An 18,034-nucleotide genomic window follows, 5' to 3' on the forward strand; every position below is an offset into this window, starting at 1 on the left:
GCTCTCTTGGTTTCTGTTGTTAATGAAGTATCTGTTCATCTTTTCAATTTCAGTCTGTGTCTTTGGGATCTTAAATGTGATTCTTGGAGATAACGTAGTTGGATCACATGTTTTTATCAATTTGGGACTTTGTTTTTTGATTGGAATCTAGTTCAATTTATTTAAGTGTTGATTAGAAGGGATTTATTTCTGACATTTTGGTATTTGGTTCTTATATGCCTTATATCATTTGTTTCCCTTGTTTCCTGCATTACTGCCTTCTGTGTTTAGTTGATTTTTTTTTAACGTTGAATCATGTTACATTCTTTTCTCATTTCCTTTTGCTTCAATTCTGTATCTACTTTTCTTTGTTTTTACAACGGGATTACATAAGCATCCAAAAGTTGTAACACTGAAATTATATCATCTTAACTTTGATAATATACAAAAACTTGTTCTTTTTCCTTTAACAGTTCCATTTGTATTCCTTTTGGTTGTTGATGTCACAGAATTACAGCTTTTTACTTCGTATCCCCAGAAACAAACTAATAATTATTTTAAATGCATTAGTTTCTTAAATCATGTGGAAAACCGTGTAGACTGACAAACCAAAGCATAGTGTTATTAGCTTTTAGACTAATGATTACTTTAAGAAAAGTATTCATTTCTTAAATCATGTGGACATGTCTATATGTATTTGCCTTTATTAAGATCATTATTTTGTCATGCAGTTTTGGTTTACTGTGTACATTCCTTTCCTTTTTTACCCTGCAGGACTCCCTTGAGCATTTGTTGGAGGGCAGGCCTTGTGGTAATGAACTCTTTCATAGATTTATCTGGAAATATTTCAAATCTTTCAGTTTCTCCCTCATTTTTGAAGAGCAGTTTTGCCAGAGAAAGGATTTCTTGGTTGATAACTTTTTTTCTTTTAATATTTTGTGATGATTTGTAACCTGTAATCTTTCTGATGAGAAATCTGATTGTTTTACTGAGTATTCCTTGTATGTGACCTCCTTGGTGCTAACCTTCTAGTTTCAGGATTCTCTCTTTGTCTTTTTAAAGTTTGATTATAATGTGTCTCAGTTCTTAGAGCTTCTTAGAAGTTATATTCACGTTATCATCAAATTTGAGATGATTTTGGCCATTAATTTCTTCAAATAGTCCCTCTGTCCTTTGTCTCTCTCCTTCTGGACTCCCTCAGTGTGTACATTTATTCTGTTGATCTTGTTTTATAGATACCTAAAGCTCTGTTTTTGTTATTGTTGTTCTGTTCCTCAGACTTCATAATTTCCATCGTCCTATCTTCAGGTTTGCGAGTTCTCTGTTCTCCTTGCTCATATGTGGGTTTAAATGTTAACCGGGTGGGCACCTGGGTAGTTCAGTTGGTTAGGCATTTGACTCTTAGTTTCAACTCAGGTCATGATTTCATGGGTTGTGGGATCCAGCCCAGCATCAGGCTTCAGCTCGTGCGGGGGCGGGGGTCTACTTGAGGATTCTCTCCTGTTGCCACTCCTTTTTTTTTTTTTTAATTTTTATTTATTTATGATAGTCACACACACACACAGAGAGAGGCAGAGGGAGAAGCAGGCTCCATGCACTGGGAGCCCGACGTGGGATTTGATCCCGGGTCTCCAGGATCGCGCCCTGGGCTAAAGGCAGGCGCTAAAACCGCTGCGCCACCCAGGGATCCCCTGCCACTCCTAATACACGTACACCCACTCACTCAGGCACTCTCTCTTTCTGGTAAATCTTTTAAAAAATACATGAGGTGGGGGCTGTGTAGCTGATACTGTGCTAAGAACTCTAATTGATATCAACTGCAGTTTTATCCTCCAAGCCTTCCCTTGAAAGTTGCATGCCTTTAATAGACTCTGGAGTTGAGTAATTAGATCAGACAGATTGTGCCAGTGCAGTTTTGTTGTCTGGGTTGGGAAAGAGATGTTTGGTGTTTCCTTCTCCGCCGGTCATCTCCAGATACTCTGTGTCTTATATAAAAGGGTGTGAAGACAACATTTGCACTATAAAACATGCACTAGAGCCATTTTTTCTTATTTTATATTAACAATAAAGGGTGTTGAAAGAAACAAGTTACTGGGTTTGGGGAAGGATAATTGTGGAGTTATTCTGCAAGGAAACAAAGTCTCTCTTGTGTTTCTTAAAGTTGTTAGATGAACTTCAGTTCTGTTTTGTCTGCAAAATTGTGTTGGTTTCATAGTCACATATACTCATTCTTCTACTTTTTTCTAAGACATTTAAGTTTTCATTTGTATACCTATATTAATACTTCCAAAACTTTAGTTGAATAGAGCTTAATGGAAATTTTGGGATTGTTATAATTAAATGACTACATCCAGTTCATGATTTCAGATTTGTTTTTCTGCCTGTTTAAATATAAAAGCTTTCAAGTGTAGTTGATATGCTTACCAGACTGTAATTATTCTTTAAAAAACAATTTTCTGGCTGTAATCAACGGTTTTGTTTTTCTCCTCATTGGCTTATAAACTAATTAGCAGAATTAAAATATAGTGTTAAACCTTGCTCTGAAGTGTGGTAAAGCTCATTCTTAATGAACAGCTTAACAGTGACTTAAAATAGAAATAGGTCAATTTCACTATTCTCTGATATAGAAATACTGAAACTTTGTTTTTATCTCAAAACCTATGGTCTTTCTACAAGACCCTGCTGCTTGAAATACATAGAGCTATTTAAAATTTTCCTTTAATTTTGTATTTATACGTAGGGTTGTCATCAAATTTGGCTCTTAACGTAACCATAAAAGGAGTGATACTTTAACTTTTTTTAGTGAGATAAGGCCCAGCCAGATTTCATAAATTTTCATATTAATGCATATAGAGATAATTTGATATTGATAATGGGCTTTTATTATATTATAAACACAGATTGCTGATAATACTAAAAAAGTAAAGTTTTTCACTATAGGGATGAAAAATGGGGCACTTGGGTGATGCTCAATCCGTTAAGTGTCTGCCTTGGGACTCAGGTCATGATCTCAGGGTCCTGGGATCAAGCAAACCCTGAGTCTGGCTCAGCGCTCCATGAGAAATCTGCTTGAGATAAAATCTTTTTTAAAAAAAGTAGGGGGGACGACACATGGGTGGCTCACTGGTTGGGCATCTGCCTTTGGCTCAGTACCTGATCCCAGGGTCCGGGATCGAGTCGCACATCGGGCTCCTTGCAGGGAGCCTGCTTCTTTCTCTGCCTTTCTCTCTGTGTCTCTCATGAATAAATAAATAAAATCTTAAAAAAGAAAAAGAAAGAGAGAGAGAGAGAGAGAGAGAGAGAAAGAAAAAAGAAAAGAAAAGAAAAGAAAAGAAATCTGCTTAAGGATTCTCTTTCTCCCTCTCCCTCTGCCCCTTACCCTTCTCATGCACACACTCTCTCAAGTAAGTAAGCAAGTAAGTAAGTAAGTAAATAAATAAATAAATAAATAAATAAATAAATAAATAATTTTTTAAAAATGAAAAATGGGGCAGCCTGGATGGCTCAGCGGTTTAGCGCCACCTTCAGCCCAGGGCATGATCCTGGAGACCCAGAATCGAGTCCCACGTCAGGCTCCCTGCGTGGAGCCTGCTTCTCCCTCTGCCTGTGTCTCTACCTCTCTCTCTCTCTCATAAATAAATAAAATCTTTTTTAAAAAAATGAAAAACTTTGGCATACTTTAATATCCATGGATGCTAAGAACAACATTAGGGAATCTCATTAATAGATAATGAGAAGGGACTATAGATTCGAAGTAAGGAAATTCATATTTATTAGGTCCTTGTTTTGCCAATGAATACACAGTATTCACCCCAACTGATTAGTTTGTCAGTGGAGACTATATTTACACAAATTATTTAGCTTTTTTTTTTTTAAGATTTTATTTGTTTATGATAGAGATAGAGAGAGGCAGAGACACAGGCAGAGGGAGAAGCAGGCTCCATGCTGGGAGCCCGACGTGGGACTCGATCCCAGGACTCCAGGATCACGCCCTGGGCTAAAGTCAGGCGCTATACTGCTGAGCCACCCAGGGATCCCCTAGCTTTTCTTTTTAATCATTATTTCATGGTGCTTTTATTTTCATTCATATCTTGTATGTTTTTTGATGGCAGTTTAACTTTAGTTAGGTTTATCAGCATGATGTACCCTTTTGATTTTTTTTTTTAAGATTCCATTTATTTATTCATGAAGAGACAGAGAGAGAGAGAGAGAGAGAGAGAGAGAGGCAGAGACACAGGGCAGAGGGAGAAGCAGTCTCCATGCAGGGAGCCCGATGTGGGACTCAATCCCATGACTCCAGGATCACGGCCTGGGCTGAAGGCAAGCACTGAACCACTGAGCCACCCAGGGATCCCCTACCCTTTTGATTTTTACGTGTTACACATACTGGCTTTTTTCTTTCCAATATTTTACTTTCCTATTTACAGCATTTTTTTTTTTTTTAAGATTTTAAAAATTATTTATTCATGACACAGAGAGATAAAGAGAGACAGGCAGAGGGAGAAGCAGGCTCCATGCAGGGAACCCGGCGCAGGACTCAATCCTTGGTCTCCAGGATCACACCCCGGGCCAAAGGCGGCGCTAAACTGCTGGGCCGCCAGGGCTGCCCTTTACAGCATTCTTTTTTTTTTTTTTTTTCCTTTACAGCATTCTTAACAATGAATGTAATGCCAGTGAGAAAATGTGGTTTTTACATTGACAAAATAAACGTCCTTTCAAAATTCATCCCTAGTTCCCTGAGAAAAGAATTTATAACAAGGTTGGCATTGTAATTGGGACAAGTGACATTCTCTAGAACAAATATGGCTGTGGTTTTCTTTAGGATGAACAGTTGTTATTTAGTTAGTAAATCAGTGTATATAGTTCTTTTTGGCATCATTCTTCATATTCTTTACGTAGAATAATTTATATGTTTGAAGATAGCTGGTGATCAATGTTGTTAGACTTTTATTCGTTGGTTTTCTTAATAGTCTCTTGATCAAAAAGCAGACTGTTGTGTTACATTTTACGTTTAGGCTCTTTGTGTTTTTACATAAGTCCTAGTGAACCACAGGTAAATACTGACAGGATTAATATTCATTGCAACATTGGGAAATAGTATTTGAAGTGTTTTATTATCCTAATATATCAAAAAATTTTTGCTTGGTAAAGCATTTGGACATGTGATCTCTATCTTAAGAATCTAGCTTTGAGGAACTCTAAGATTTTGTTAATTTAATGTTAACTTCATTGATAGTTACCAGTATTAGCATACAGAACATTTTTGGGGGATGTTATGGATCTTTCTTCATCATCAACCTTTTTTAATATATCAATCCAATAACTTCATGCCGGTGCACACATCATGTATGTGATGTGTCATAGATGAATAACATTATTATTCACCTTTTCATTTGGACAGAGGATGACCCAGTTTTCACTAGACAAGACAGCAATCGTAGTGAAAAAGAGACCACACAAGTGGCACATGAAACGGAGCCAGACTCAGGGTCTCAGCCTCGACCTGCTGTATTATCAGGTTATTTTAAACAGTTTCAGAAGTCTTTACCACCTCGATTCCAGCGACAGCAGGTAATAGTAAAAACATTTTATCATGTATATGTGATTGAAAAGGTTTATTGTTCAGGGTAGTCTGAGAGGTATTTTGACATGAAACCTAAAATAAAGCACACAAATTTTCCCTGAAATTCTTTCCCCTTTTAATAAAAGTTTATTGATCATAGGTTTTACCATAAACTTGTGTCATTTCCCCCCCTCTGCCTCATTATAGGTAGCATCTTCCTTTCTGTGAAATGATTTCTATAGTATGATTTATGAGTAGTTAATTTAAGGCAAAATGTCATAACTTATCTTTTGTTCTTTTGTGTTACCACCTCTCACTGTTAAATGTCTTTTGAATTCTTTTCCCTGGAGGTTTTAAAAAAACCCTATTATTTTCTAATATGATTGATTATGTTATCACGTGGAACTAAAATCTCAAGACGTGGGATCCTGCTTTTCTAGGAACAGATGAAACAGCAGCAGTGGCAGCAGCAGCAGCAGCAAGGTGTACTTCCCCAGACAGTCCCTTCACAGCCATCCAGTGGTGCTGTCCCTCCTCCACCACACAGACCTCTCTACCAACCCATGCAGCCTCACCCTCAGCATTTGGCTTCTATGGGTTTTGATCCAAGGTGGCTCATGATGCAGTCCTACATGGATCCTCGAATGATATCAGGTAGACCTGCTATGGATATTCCACCCATTCATCCTGGTAAGTTAAAATTGATGTTGTTTCATGGCTCACTGGCAGTTATGCAAGATCAGAGGTTTTCATCTTCCTCCCATTTTTATTCCTTTAAGAGGTATAATTTAGTAAGCACTTAAGTAGGGTGGCTTGATATTTTCTTTTAAAGATTTTATTTATTTATTTGAGAGAGAGAGCACATGAGCACTAGTGGAGAGGGGGTGCAGAGGGAAAGGGAGAGAGACAAGCAGACACAACCCCCCCCCCCCCCAGCAGGGAGCCTGATGTAGGGCTTGATCTCAGGACCCTGAGATCATGACCTCAGCTGAAGTTGGATGCTTAACTGAGTCAACCTAGGTGCCCCTAGTTTTTTTTTTAAGATTTTATTTATTTATTTTAGAGAGAGAGTGCATGAGCAGGAGGGGGAAAGGGAGAGAGAATCTCAAGCAGATTTTCCACTGAGTACAGAGTGTGTGACACGGGGCTCAATCTTACTACCCTGAAATCAAGACCTGAGCAGAGACCAGACGTTTAACTGTGTCACCCAGGTGCCCCCAGGGGCCTAGATTTTATTTAAAAGATTTATTTTAGAGAGAGCATGCATGCACAAGCAAGGGGAGGGGTAGACAGTGAGGGAGAGAGAACCTCAAGTAGACTCGCCACTGAGCATGGGAGCCCCATGTGGGGCTCAGTCTCATGAGCCTGAGATCATGACCTGAGCTGAAATCAAGAATCAAATGCTTAACTGACTGACACACTCAGGTGTCGCCAGGGTGTCTAGATTTTTAATTTAAAAATTCTGTAACTTTTACCAGAGTACATAAATGACAGACACTGTATGAACAGTATGATAAGACCAAAACACTAGTTATTTTCTGTATGTAAATATTAAAAATGTTTGAGTCTGAAAACATTCTGTTATTTGCTAAGTTATTTTCATTCTTCTGTTTAAGCATTTGAATTTTGTCCTTATATTCTGTATTCTAGCTTTTCAATTTTCTCTGCTGTATACTTGAGTTTTCACATAGGTTAGCTGAAAAACAAATGAATTAGCAATCATGTATGGAATCTATCAGAGTAAATTCAGATAATTCATTACCAAAATGAGGAAAATTTAGGAGTGATAAAAATATGATCAATAATGTGTTACTTAAAAAAAATAATGTCTTAATTTTAAAATTTATACTGCAATTTTAGAATTTAAAACGCGTAATTAATAGCATTGATCAACTACTTAGACTATTAATAGAATTTTCTGTAGGATATATTTCCTCTGGAAATCTATCACTGTTGGTGTAATCCTCATTATGTTTTTATTGAGACACATAGAGGCTTCATACATGTTACCTGACTTATAGGCATTGTATTTTTTTTCCCTTTAAAGTAAAGATAGGCTACTGTTGTGGTTTGCTTAGTTTGCTTCCTCAATTCTTAAATCTATTTAATAGCAGCAATAAAAATCTCATTTATGGAAAAACTTGTACAGTTTTCATTGATCATTGCTTTATAGTTTAAGTATAAAGTTCTAAATAATAATAACCCAGATTTCTATGTGATGTGTTTTTCCCATCTTTTTCTGATGTTCTGTATAGGAATGATTCCTCCTAAGCCATTAATGAGAAGAGAGCAGATGGAAGGATCGCCAAACAGTTCTGAGTCATTTGAGCATATTGCACGATCTGCAAGAGATCATGCAATCTCCCTCTCTGAACCTCGTGTGATGTGGGGATCAGATCCCTATCCTCATACTGAACCTCAGCAGGCCACTACTCCCAAAGCAACAGAAGAACCTGAAGATGCAAGGTAATTACAAAAATTGTTAATAGACCAAATTAATATTGTGGTAAAATGAAAACTGTGTAGCATTCCCTGAAGATCATTTTGATTTAGAATTGAGCCACAAATCTGATTTCCTCCCATTTGAGTGTATGTCTTCTCATTTTTGGACATGCTTTTTCTGTCATTTCTGTATTGATTAGAGCATTTTATCACACGTATTTTTGTACACTGAATTAAATACTGAAATTCAACATTGGATGTAAAATTGGCCAGTTTCTACGGTTGATTAGATATTTGACATGTAGTCTAGCTTAAGGTGTTGATACTTGTTTTCTACTAAGGAGAAGTGGTAGAGATTTGATTGTCCATACCTTGTGGAAGTCTTCTAATGCCAATATAAGGACAAATACTAATTTACAGAGATAATTCGAAGTAGCAGTTGGTGACCTGTGATAATTTATAACCATAAACTTAGAACTTTTGCCCTTTTAAGGAGTGTATTTTGTAATGCTGATTCATTAGGGGAAGATAGACCTACTCTAGTGTACTCTTGGATTATAGGTAGAAATTAGTAGTCTTGATGGACTAAAAATTCCCATCAACATGGCCTAAACGTCCTTTTTTCTTAAGGAATGAAGTTCATTTGTTTTTAATTGTGGCTTCTACCGTCAATGAAATTTTGAGTGTTCGGTTCAGTGTTGTTCTATAAGCATGGTGTTTTACAGCACATTTCTAGAATTTCTTCATTTTGTATGACTGAAATTTTATCCCCACTGAGTAGTAAATAATTTTTCCATTCCTCCTAGTCCCTGGCAATCATCATTCTGCTTTATGCTTGGATGAGTTCTATTAAATTATATATCGCATATAAGTAGAATCCTACAGTACTTGTCCTGTGATTATTCATTTCACTTAGCATAATATTCTCATCCATCTGATGGTATATAACAGTATTTTCCCTTTTTTGATGGCTAAAGACTATTCTATTGTATGTATATACCATGTTTTCTTTCTTTTCTTTTTTTTTTTTTTTAAAAAAGATCTCATTTATTTATTCATGAGAGAGAGAGAGAGGCAGAGACACAGGCAGAGGGAGAAGCAGGCTCCATGCAGGGAGCCTGATGCGGTACTCTATCCCGGCTCAACGGGATCACGCTCTGGGATCACGCTCTGGGCCGAAGGCAACACTAAACCACTGAGCCACCGGGGCTGCCCACGTTTTCTTAATCCATTCACCTGTCATTGGATATTTAGGGTTGTTTCCACCCCTTGGCTATTATGTAATGCTGTGCTAAAGTTTTTAAGGAGGCATAAAGATTAGAATCCTCTAAATGGTTTTTATGATTAGGATCCATTTGTGTTTTATAATTAGAGGGATTATTTTGCTGTACACTTGTGAGAAGGAGTTTGTTTTGGTAGTTACACCTCTGAATTCTTCATTATTTTAGGCCGGAAGCCCCACTGGATCAGGAGCAGATTACTGCTGCTTATCCTGTAGAACAGAGTCAGTTAGAGGTTCATCCAAAAGCGGACTTTGTCAGAGAATCGAGTGAGATGGAAGTACAGAAGTTTTTAAGCAGATCTGTGGAAGACGTTAGACCTCGCCATACTGACACGGTCAGTCAGTCTGCCTGTTTTGATGTACCTGATCAGAAAACCATATCCACTCCTCAGGAAGAGCGGATCTCAGCTGTAGAAAGTCAGCCTGCCCGGAAAAGAAGTGTTTCCCATGGTTCCAACCATACTCAAAAATCAGAGGAGCAAAGAAGTGATCCATCTGCAAGCATTCCTAAAGTAACCAGCAGATGCATGGATTCAAAGGAACCAGCAGAAAGAACAGAGGAAAAACCAAAGAAGGATGGCTTTATACGATCATCTGAAGGACCAAAACCTGAAAAACTATATAAATCTAAATCGGAAACTCGTTGGGGCCCAAGGCCAAGCTCCAACAGAAGAGAAGAAGGTAATGATAGGCCCGTGAGAAGATCAGGTCCCATTAAAAAACCTATACTTAGAGATATGAAAGAGGAACGAGAGCAGCGGAAAGAGAAAGAAGGGGAAAAGGGAGAAAAGGTCACCGAAAAAGTTGTCAAACCTGAAAAAACAGAAAAGAAAGATCCTATTCCTCCAGTCCCACCACCTGCAGCACCGGTTCAGCCACAGTCTGTTCCACTACCACCTCAACCAGAATTAGAGAAATTTCCTTCAACAGAAACTTCAGCCTTGGTTCCAAAGCCACCTCAAGATGCTGAGAAGCCCCCGGAACCTGTAAGTAGTGTTGAAGTAGAGCCTGTGGCTAAAACTGTAAACCAGCAAACCATCACAGCACCAATAGTCAAAGAAGAAAAACAACCTGAGAAACTCGGTAGCAAAGATCTTCTTTTAGAGAGGCCTCGACCAGATTCAAGACCAGCAGTTAAGAAAGAATCTACTTTACCCCCCAGGACCTATTGGAAAGAAGCTAGAGATAGAGATTGGTTTCCAGATCAAGGATACAGGGGTCGAGGCCGGGGTGAATACTATTCGAGAGGCCGAAGCTATAGGGGTTCTTATGGAGGACGTGGCCGAGGTGGGAGAGGGCATACTCGAGATTATCCCCAATATAGAGACACTAAGCCACGGACAGAGCATGTGCCCTCAGGACCTCTTAGACAGCGAGAAGAAAGTGAAACACGAAGTGAGAGCTCTGATTTTGAAGTTGTTCCCAAAAGAAGACGACAGCGGGGTTCAGAGACTGACACGGACAGTGAAGTTCATGAAAGTGCGAGTGACAAGGATAGTTTAAGCAAAGGCAAACTTCCCAAAAGAGAGGAACGGTCTGAGAACAAAAAGCCTGTAAAGCCTCAGTCTTCTTTCAAGCCCGAAAATCATATCAGAATAGATAATAGACCCCTCGAAAAAGCTTATGTGAGGGATGATGATAAGTCTAAACCAGGCTTCCTTCCTAAAGGAGAGCCTACACGGCGAGGCAGAGGGGGGACATTCAGACGTGGGGGAAGGGATCCTGGAGGCAGGCCATCTCGCCCTTCCACCTTACGAAGACCTGCTTATCGGGACAATCAGTGGAACCCAAGGCAGGCAGAAGCTCCAAAACTAGACGATGGGGAGCCACCAAGAAGACACGAGCAGTTTATTCCTATACCAGCAGATAAACGACCTCCAAAATTTGAGCGAAAATTTGACCCAGCTAGAGAAAGGCCCCGACGACAACGTCCTACCCGACCACCGAGGCAAGACAAGCCGCCTCGATTTAGACGTCTCAGGGAGAGGGAGGCTGCTTCCAAAACCAATGAGGTGGCAGTGCCCGCAAATGGCACAGTTAATAATGTGGTTCAGGAACCAGTTAATCCTGCTGGGGATATTTCTGGGAACAAGACACCAGACTTATCTAACCAGAACTCTTCAGATCAGGCAAACGAAGAATGGGAAACAGCTTCAGAAAGCAGTGATTTCAATGAGAGGCGTGAAAGAGATGAAAAAAAAAATGCTGATTTGAATGCACAAGCAGTTACAAAGACTGGAGAGAATGCTTTACCTCCAAAAAGGGAAATAGCAAAGAGAAGTTTTTCTAGCCAGAGACCTGGTGTAGATCGCCAGAATCGGCGTGGCAACAGTGGTCCACCAAAATCCGGAAGGAATTTCTCAGGTCCTAGAAATGAAAGGAGAAGTGGTGGCCCACCATCAAAGACTGGGAAGCGAGGGTGAGTACTTTGTTTTCAGTATACTTGCTTTCATATATGAACTGAGCAAAGGAGCCAGTCTGGATATAGGATCCAGACATTGTTCTTCCCTAATTTTTTTGTTTGTTCATTCTTGAAGTGTTAAGGGTGCCTGAGCAAGAGAGGTTAATGGGTCTCAGAAGCTTTTGCCTCTTTCGTTAACATTTTCTAGAATTCTCTTAGGAATTTGTAGCTTTGGGAGAATTTGTACACCTAAAGGAGGGACCTGTAAAAGTGTCTTCCTTTTGGTAAGTCATCTTATTGATGAACAGCCCTTCTTTCTTTTTTGGTTTCTTTTTACAAAAAACTGGTGTTCATAGGTGTCTTCTGGGGCTTAAATGAATACATTTTAAGCATATGCTTTATTACTCTGTATTGGTTGCTAGGAAGTGAACATTGAACCTTAGGAATAAACTATATCTTCCTCTGGAGTTGCAAACTACAATAAATGATCCAGCTGGATAGAGGCACAGAACTGCCATTAAGGCCACCAGCAACATAAATATGTTGGATTTATTTTAAAATAATTTCTCTGTGCTAAGCTTGATCTGTTCTTTTAACTATTAAAATGCTGTTTATAGTAAATTATTAATTTCTTTAATATCAGGAAAAATTACAGTATCGGTATGCCTAGTTTTATTTATTCATTTGCCTAGTTTTAAATGTAGGTTCTGCTATTTACTGCCTTTATAAACCCTGCTTCCTCACCAGTAAAATAGGGAGAAAGTAATCATACTTTTAAAGATTGGTAAAGATTACAGACATATTTGTGAACTGTATTAACATACCTGATAAATAGTAAGCATCTGTTATTAGAGTGTGCCCTGGTTTTTGATCAAATTTCCAGGTTTGCAGCCTGAGCTGTTAAAAAATTTATCCAAATAATACTAATTTGCATTTGTTAGTTACAATACACTTAATATTTCAGGTTACTATACCCATCAACAAAAATATTTCTGCTTTCTGATAACTCAGAAAAAAAATTTAGGGAAATAATTGCGACCAGTTGTGTTTCCAGAGTACCTTCATAACACAGAATTAGAACCTCTCTTTATAGGGCCAAAATAATTAGGATAGCATATATAGTTGCAATGTAGTTATTGACTATAACTGAACTATTAGAGTTTTGAGTAATAATATTCAGGGGAAATCTTGATATGGTTTTTGTGTAATGTAGATTTCAACAACTTAGCAAGATTTTTGTGACATGTTGACAATAACTTTGAACCTGCAGAAATAGCAGTTACAGATTGTAATTAAAATAAATCTTTTGAAAGAGTCCCACTTAGAAGAAATCATTTTATTCTGCAAATATTTGAGTTCATGCTTTGTGTCAAGTACTTAGGTAAGCTTTTATCTCAAGTGAAACTATTGGCTAAGATGAAAATGAATTAATTTGATAGGAAACAAAAACTATAGAAATACATTGGTTTGTGAAGTATTTCCCTATTAAAAGTGTTTTTTTATATGCTTTCGTTAATTATAAATCTGATTGAACTTCTAAAAAAAATGTTCATAGTGTTAACAGAATGCTTTTTAAATTTTTCATATGCTGTCCTGTTGTGGAGAAGATCCAGCAGTGAATACTTTGAACTTGTTTGGATCATAGGAATTTTCTGCTATAAACCATGTTGAGTGCCGTATGCATACCATGATAGATACAATAAGAACCTTCAGGGCACAGTTGGAATTCTGGAATTTAATTCCTGGAAAAAATTCTGTTCACCTTCTTAATTGGAAAGCTCAGTTTTAGTGAAGTTGTACTCAATAAAAATCACTGAAGCTTATTAATTTGAGAGTCTTCTGTCCCATGGCTATTTTATCTTAGATTAAACTGTAGAAACTGCCAGTAATAATTTTTCTTTTGTTCGGTTACGTGGAGGTAGCAGTAACTCAACTTGTTGTTTTGCAGGCCATTTGATGACCAGTCTGCAGGCACAACTGTTGTTGATCCTGTTAATGGCAGTTCTGCACACCACCAGGAGGGAACACCTAATGGTACAGGACAAAAGAATGCCAAAGATTCCACAGGGAAAAAAAGAGAAGACCCCAAATCAGGCCCTAAAAAACCCAAAGAGAAAGTAGATGCATTATCACAGTTTGATCTCAACAATTATGCAAGTATGTCTTAGGTTCCTTTTATGCATATATTATCTGTCATATTTGAGTTGATACTGAAATACAGAAAGGGGGGAAGAGGGAAAAGAGGGAAAGAATTAGAACTACAAGATTGAGATAAAGGCTGATGATGAATCACTAATTAATAAAATGAACTAGTTTTTAGCACAGCCTTGTGTGCTTGATCAAGTTCTTGTTAAAGATAATCTGCTGGATTTCATTTTTCTTCATAAAAAAGGAGAAAATTAACCACTCCACTTTGCCAAACAGACGTAGGAAAGCATTGAAGACTAAATGAGGTTGCTTAATTAGATCTGTACATATGCTTTATCTTCAGTGAAAGAAATCTTAATCTCAGTGACTTACGCCCTTGATAAAATTGGTATCTAAGGCATGATAAATAGAGAATAATAGGATGGGAGGCAATGTTGCTCTGGATAAATACTTTCAGAAAGCCATAAATAATTAGATACCAAATGCGAAGGATAACACAAGCAATAAGAAAATATTTGTTGAAGACATTAACGAGGGGGAAAAAAGAAAAAAGGAATATCTATGAGAAGGCATTTATACATGTAAAAATGCACTAATTGCTGTTCATTCAGATGAGACTTCAGCTGGAAATACTGTGTAAAATTGAGATTTACTAAGACCAGATAGTAGTAATGGCAAAGTTAGGTTAGGCACTGTTATTCCAGTATTGAAAATAAAGATGAGGATTTTCACCTAGTTAATGGTTATTTAAACTTGATTTGGGCCCAGGACCTTGGCATTATTATTTCTAGACCAGTAATTCTCAATGGGTGGTCCCCAGATCATCAGCCTCACCTAGAAAGTTGTGAGAAATGCAGAATGTTGACCCCTATCTCAGACCTAAGTTCAGAAACTCGCAATCTATATCTTATAGAATTCTCCAGGTGATTTTAATGCACACAAATACTTGAGAACTATTGTTCTAGAATACCATTTTAGGATTCACATGGGAAAGAAATAAACTTAGCTTAATTGCATGTTTAAGAATTTTAGTTAGTTTATGTAGAGCAGTGGTTCTCCACAGGAGTAATTTTGTGCCCCAGGGAACATTTGGCAATCTCCGAAGACAGTTTTGATTGTCCTAGTGTGGGGCTGGGTGCTACTGACATATGAGATATAGGCCAGGGATGTTGCTTAACATCCTAGCGTGCACAGGATGGCCACCTCAGAATACTGGTAGTGTTGAGTTTGGAAAGCGCTGATCTAGAGAGAAAAAAGTAGACTTTTAGGAAGCTTGGGTGCCAACCTTGTGGCGGTCCGTAGAGAGAGAGGAGAGTCTAAACACACATTTGGAAAATGACAAATGAAGATTACAAGAAGTCTGCAAAACAGGCAGCCGGAGTGGCTCAGTGGTTTGGCGCCGCCTTCAGCCCAGGACGTGATCCTGGAGTCCTGGGATCGAGTTCCTGTCAGGGCTCCCTTCATGGAGCCTGCTTCTCCCTCTGCCTGTGCCTCTGCCTCTCTCTGTCTCTGTGTGTCTCGTGAATGTATAAATAAAATCTTTATTTAAAAAGTCCACAAAACATAGCAGATATGTCTTCCCAAATAACTGTTTACCACTTTCCCTTCTTCCAGAGAACTCTTAGGGTAGAAAATTCCCAAAGTATTATATTATTGAATTAAGACATAAAAGACGTAAAAAGGTTAAGAACTCCATATATAATTCTGAGTTGATGGTGGAAACTGAGCTATGCATTTTAAAAACTCATTAAGAATTACTCCTCTTTAGGTTGTTTTTCTAATACTTGTTAAGTAATTTGTGTTTAGGCCAAATTGTTACAAAGCACCAGGCGTGTTGAAAATGAACATAAAGTATTCTTCAAATTTTTGCTTCACATAGTTGAGTAAACTAACTCTTGAAAGGTTCTAAAGAAGCTCTTTGACAAGAAAATTAAAATAATGGGTGATGGTATGGCTATGAGGAAAAGTTTCAACACACATTTTTAGTCAAAGTGGAAGACTGAGATGAATTTAGAAATATAAAGAGGTCTCTTTGCCACTGTGAAGCAATGGAGTGTATGGCATCTGCTGAGATGTTTGACTAAGGCCTTTTATTTGAAATGAGCATTATGCTATTTCAGAGTTAATCTCTTAAGGATTTAAAACACGTGTAGAACTATCATAGATAAATCAGAACCAATGAGGCTTTTGTTAGAAAAACAATAACATGGGGCACCTAGGTAGCTCAGTTGGTGGACTCATGATCTTAAGGTCATGAGTTTGAGCTCCACTTTGGGTGTAGAAAGCACTTAAATAAGTATTTAAAAAACAACAGTAATAGGTTTTTAAAGAGAGGAAGCCAGCAGCACTTCGGTGGTTCAGTCAGTTGAACATCCGACTCTTGATTTCAGCTCAGATCATGAACTTAGGATTGTGAGATCTACCTAAGTGGGGCTCCACACTCAGCACAGTGTCTACTTGTCCCTCACCATCTCCCTTTGCCCCTCCCCCTGCTTGCAGATGCATCGCCGTGTGTGCTCACACCCCATCTCTCTCATAAATAAATAAATAAATAAATAAATAAATAAATAAATAAATAAATTTATTTTAGAGAGTGAAAGCCAGTTTTAGTCTTTGTTTTGTTTTTCTCATTATTTACATAAATGCAAATTGTTAGCCATTCAAAGAGAGTTGTTTGTTTGCAGGTGGATTCCCTATGAATCACTCTCTAATAAGACTCTCTTGCTATCCCTCACAAGTTATCACCATCTTGAGTTGTATATGTAAAATTCCCAAGCAAACAACCTATTTTTATTGTGTGTTCCCCAACTAAAACATGCATTATTTGCAAAATTAAAACAATTTATTTGAATTGCCTCACCCCTTTCTTACATTTGTTTTGGAAACATGTCTGCAATCACAGGTTGCATTGCTTGAACTATTTTAATTTTAGTTTTAGATATTAAACTTAAGGGATCCAGATTTCTTAAATTTACTGGGATATATGATTTTTCAGGACATCGCCCAAATAACTGTTAGTTAAACAGTGAGTTCAAGATACATCTTAAGTTAGTTATCTGCTAGGTTATTTTGATGTATGTATATCTATGCCACTTTACATTCACGTAGAACTTTCCCATATATTTCATTTGTTTTTAACATCTACATGTTGTAAACAAATGGTCTCCCTAAAACAGTCATTAAGAGCCATAAGACTCGCTTGGGTATTCACCAGCTCATCTTTAGCATACCAGCCTCTCAGAGTTTATTTCATCCTTTAGAAAGGGGAAACAATACTAATATGCACCTCTAAGAATGGTTAGATGCAAATGAAGTGAGGTGCTGCGTAGGCCTTTATAGCCCATTACAGACCCTTATAGCACAGTTATAGAGATTAAGCAATTTGAAGAAAGTAGAATGATACTGATTGTTTTAAGACATCACCACTATATTATTGAAGAAAAGAAAGACCTATATCATTCAAAGTACTTTAGAAAGTCAAAAGACTTTTTAAGCTTGTTTGTGAAATATTTTCATGTTTATGCATTCTTTTCAAATAATTACTAATGGCCATTGTGTGGGATGGGAATTGGGTTATATTGTGAGTTATAAGAACTAGATTTTTGTCTCGCCCTTCTTTTTTAATCACTACTGGGCTAAATATTTTTATTTACCTTTTCAATTGAAAAAATATATATCATTTTAAATCTTTTTCCATACTCAAAGGTGTTGTTATAATTGACGACCATCCTGAAGTAACAGTAGTTGAAGATCCCCAGTCAAATTTGAATGATGACGGTTTTACTGAAGTGGTTTCCAAAAAACAACAAAAGCGTTTACAGGATGAAGAACGTCGAAAGAAGGAAGAACAAATCATACAGGTTTAGTGTTTTAGTTTGTTGCTAGTTATTGAGATTGTTGCCCAAAATATAATCTTTGAAATCCAGTGAACACAACTGCTATGATCAATAAATTGCAGACTCTTCACCTATAAAGGTTTTGTGATTATAATCTACATTAGTTCATTTATACTCATGGTATGAATCAAGGTCAGTTATTCTGTTTAAATCATCCCAAACACCCATTTTGCTAAACGGTGACACAGGATAAAACTAAGTAAAACACATAGATCATAGTGATAACATGCTCTAATAGATGAGAAGCCTCAAAAACAAACACTGTAAAAATCATACGTGAATGGTAATATTAAGTTGAATATAAGCCTTGAGACTAGGTATTT

General features: G+C 37.5%; 1 protein-coding gene across 4 annotated transcripts in view; it reads left to right on the plus strand.

Moving 5' to 3' along the window:
• PRRC2C (proline rich coiled-coil 2C) overlaps window positions 1-18,034 on the plus strand; it is a 104,301-nt gene that overhangs the window by 56,829 nt on the left and 29,438 nt on the right. For all 4 annotated transcript variants that reach the window (XM_041753052.1, XM_041753069.1, XM_041753059.1 and 1 more), the window contains exons 13-18: window positions 5,381-5,550; window positions 5,983-6,232; window positions 7,798-8,008; window positions 9,433-11,685; window positions 13,616-13,824; window positions 17,521-17,675. In XM_041753052.1, coding sequence (XP_041608986.1) covers window positions 5,381-5,550; window positions 5,983-6,232; window positions 7,798-8,008; window positions 9,433-11,685; window positions 13,616-13,824; window positions 17,521-17,675 — 3,248 coding nt within the window. The remainder of the gene's footprint in view (window positions 1-5,380; window positions 5,551-5,982; window positions 6,233-7,797; window positions 8,009-9,432; window positions 11,686-13,615; window positions 13,825-17,520; window positions 17,676-18,034) is intronic.

Source organism: Vulpes lagopus, chromosome 1, assembly GCF_018345385.1.
Source record: "Vulpes lagopus strain Blue_001 chromosome 1, ASM1834538v1, whole genome shotgun sequence".
In the NCBI taxonomy this organism is placed as follows: domain Eukaryota; kingdom Metazoa; phylum Chordata; class Mammalia; order Carnivora; family Canidae; genus Vulpes; species Vulpes lagopus.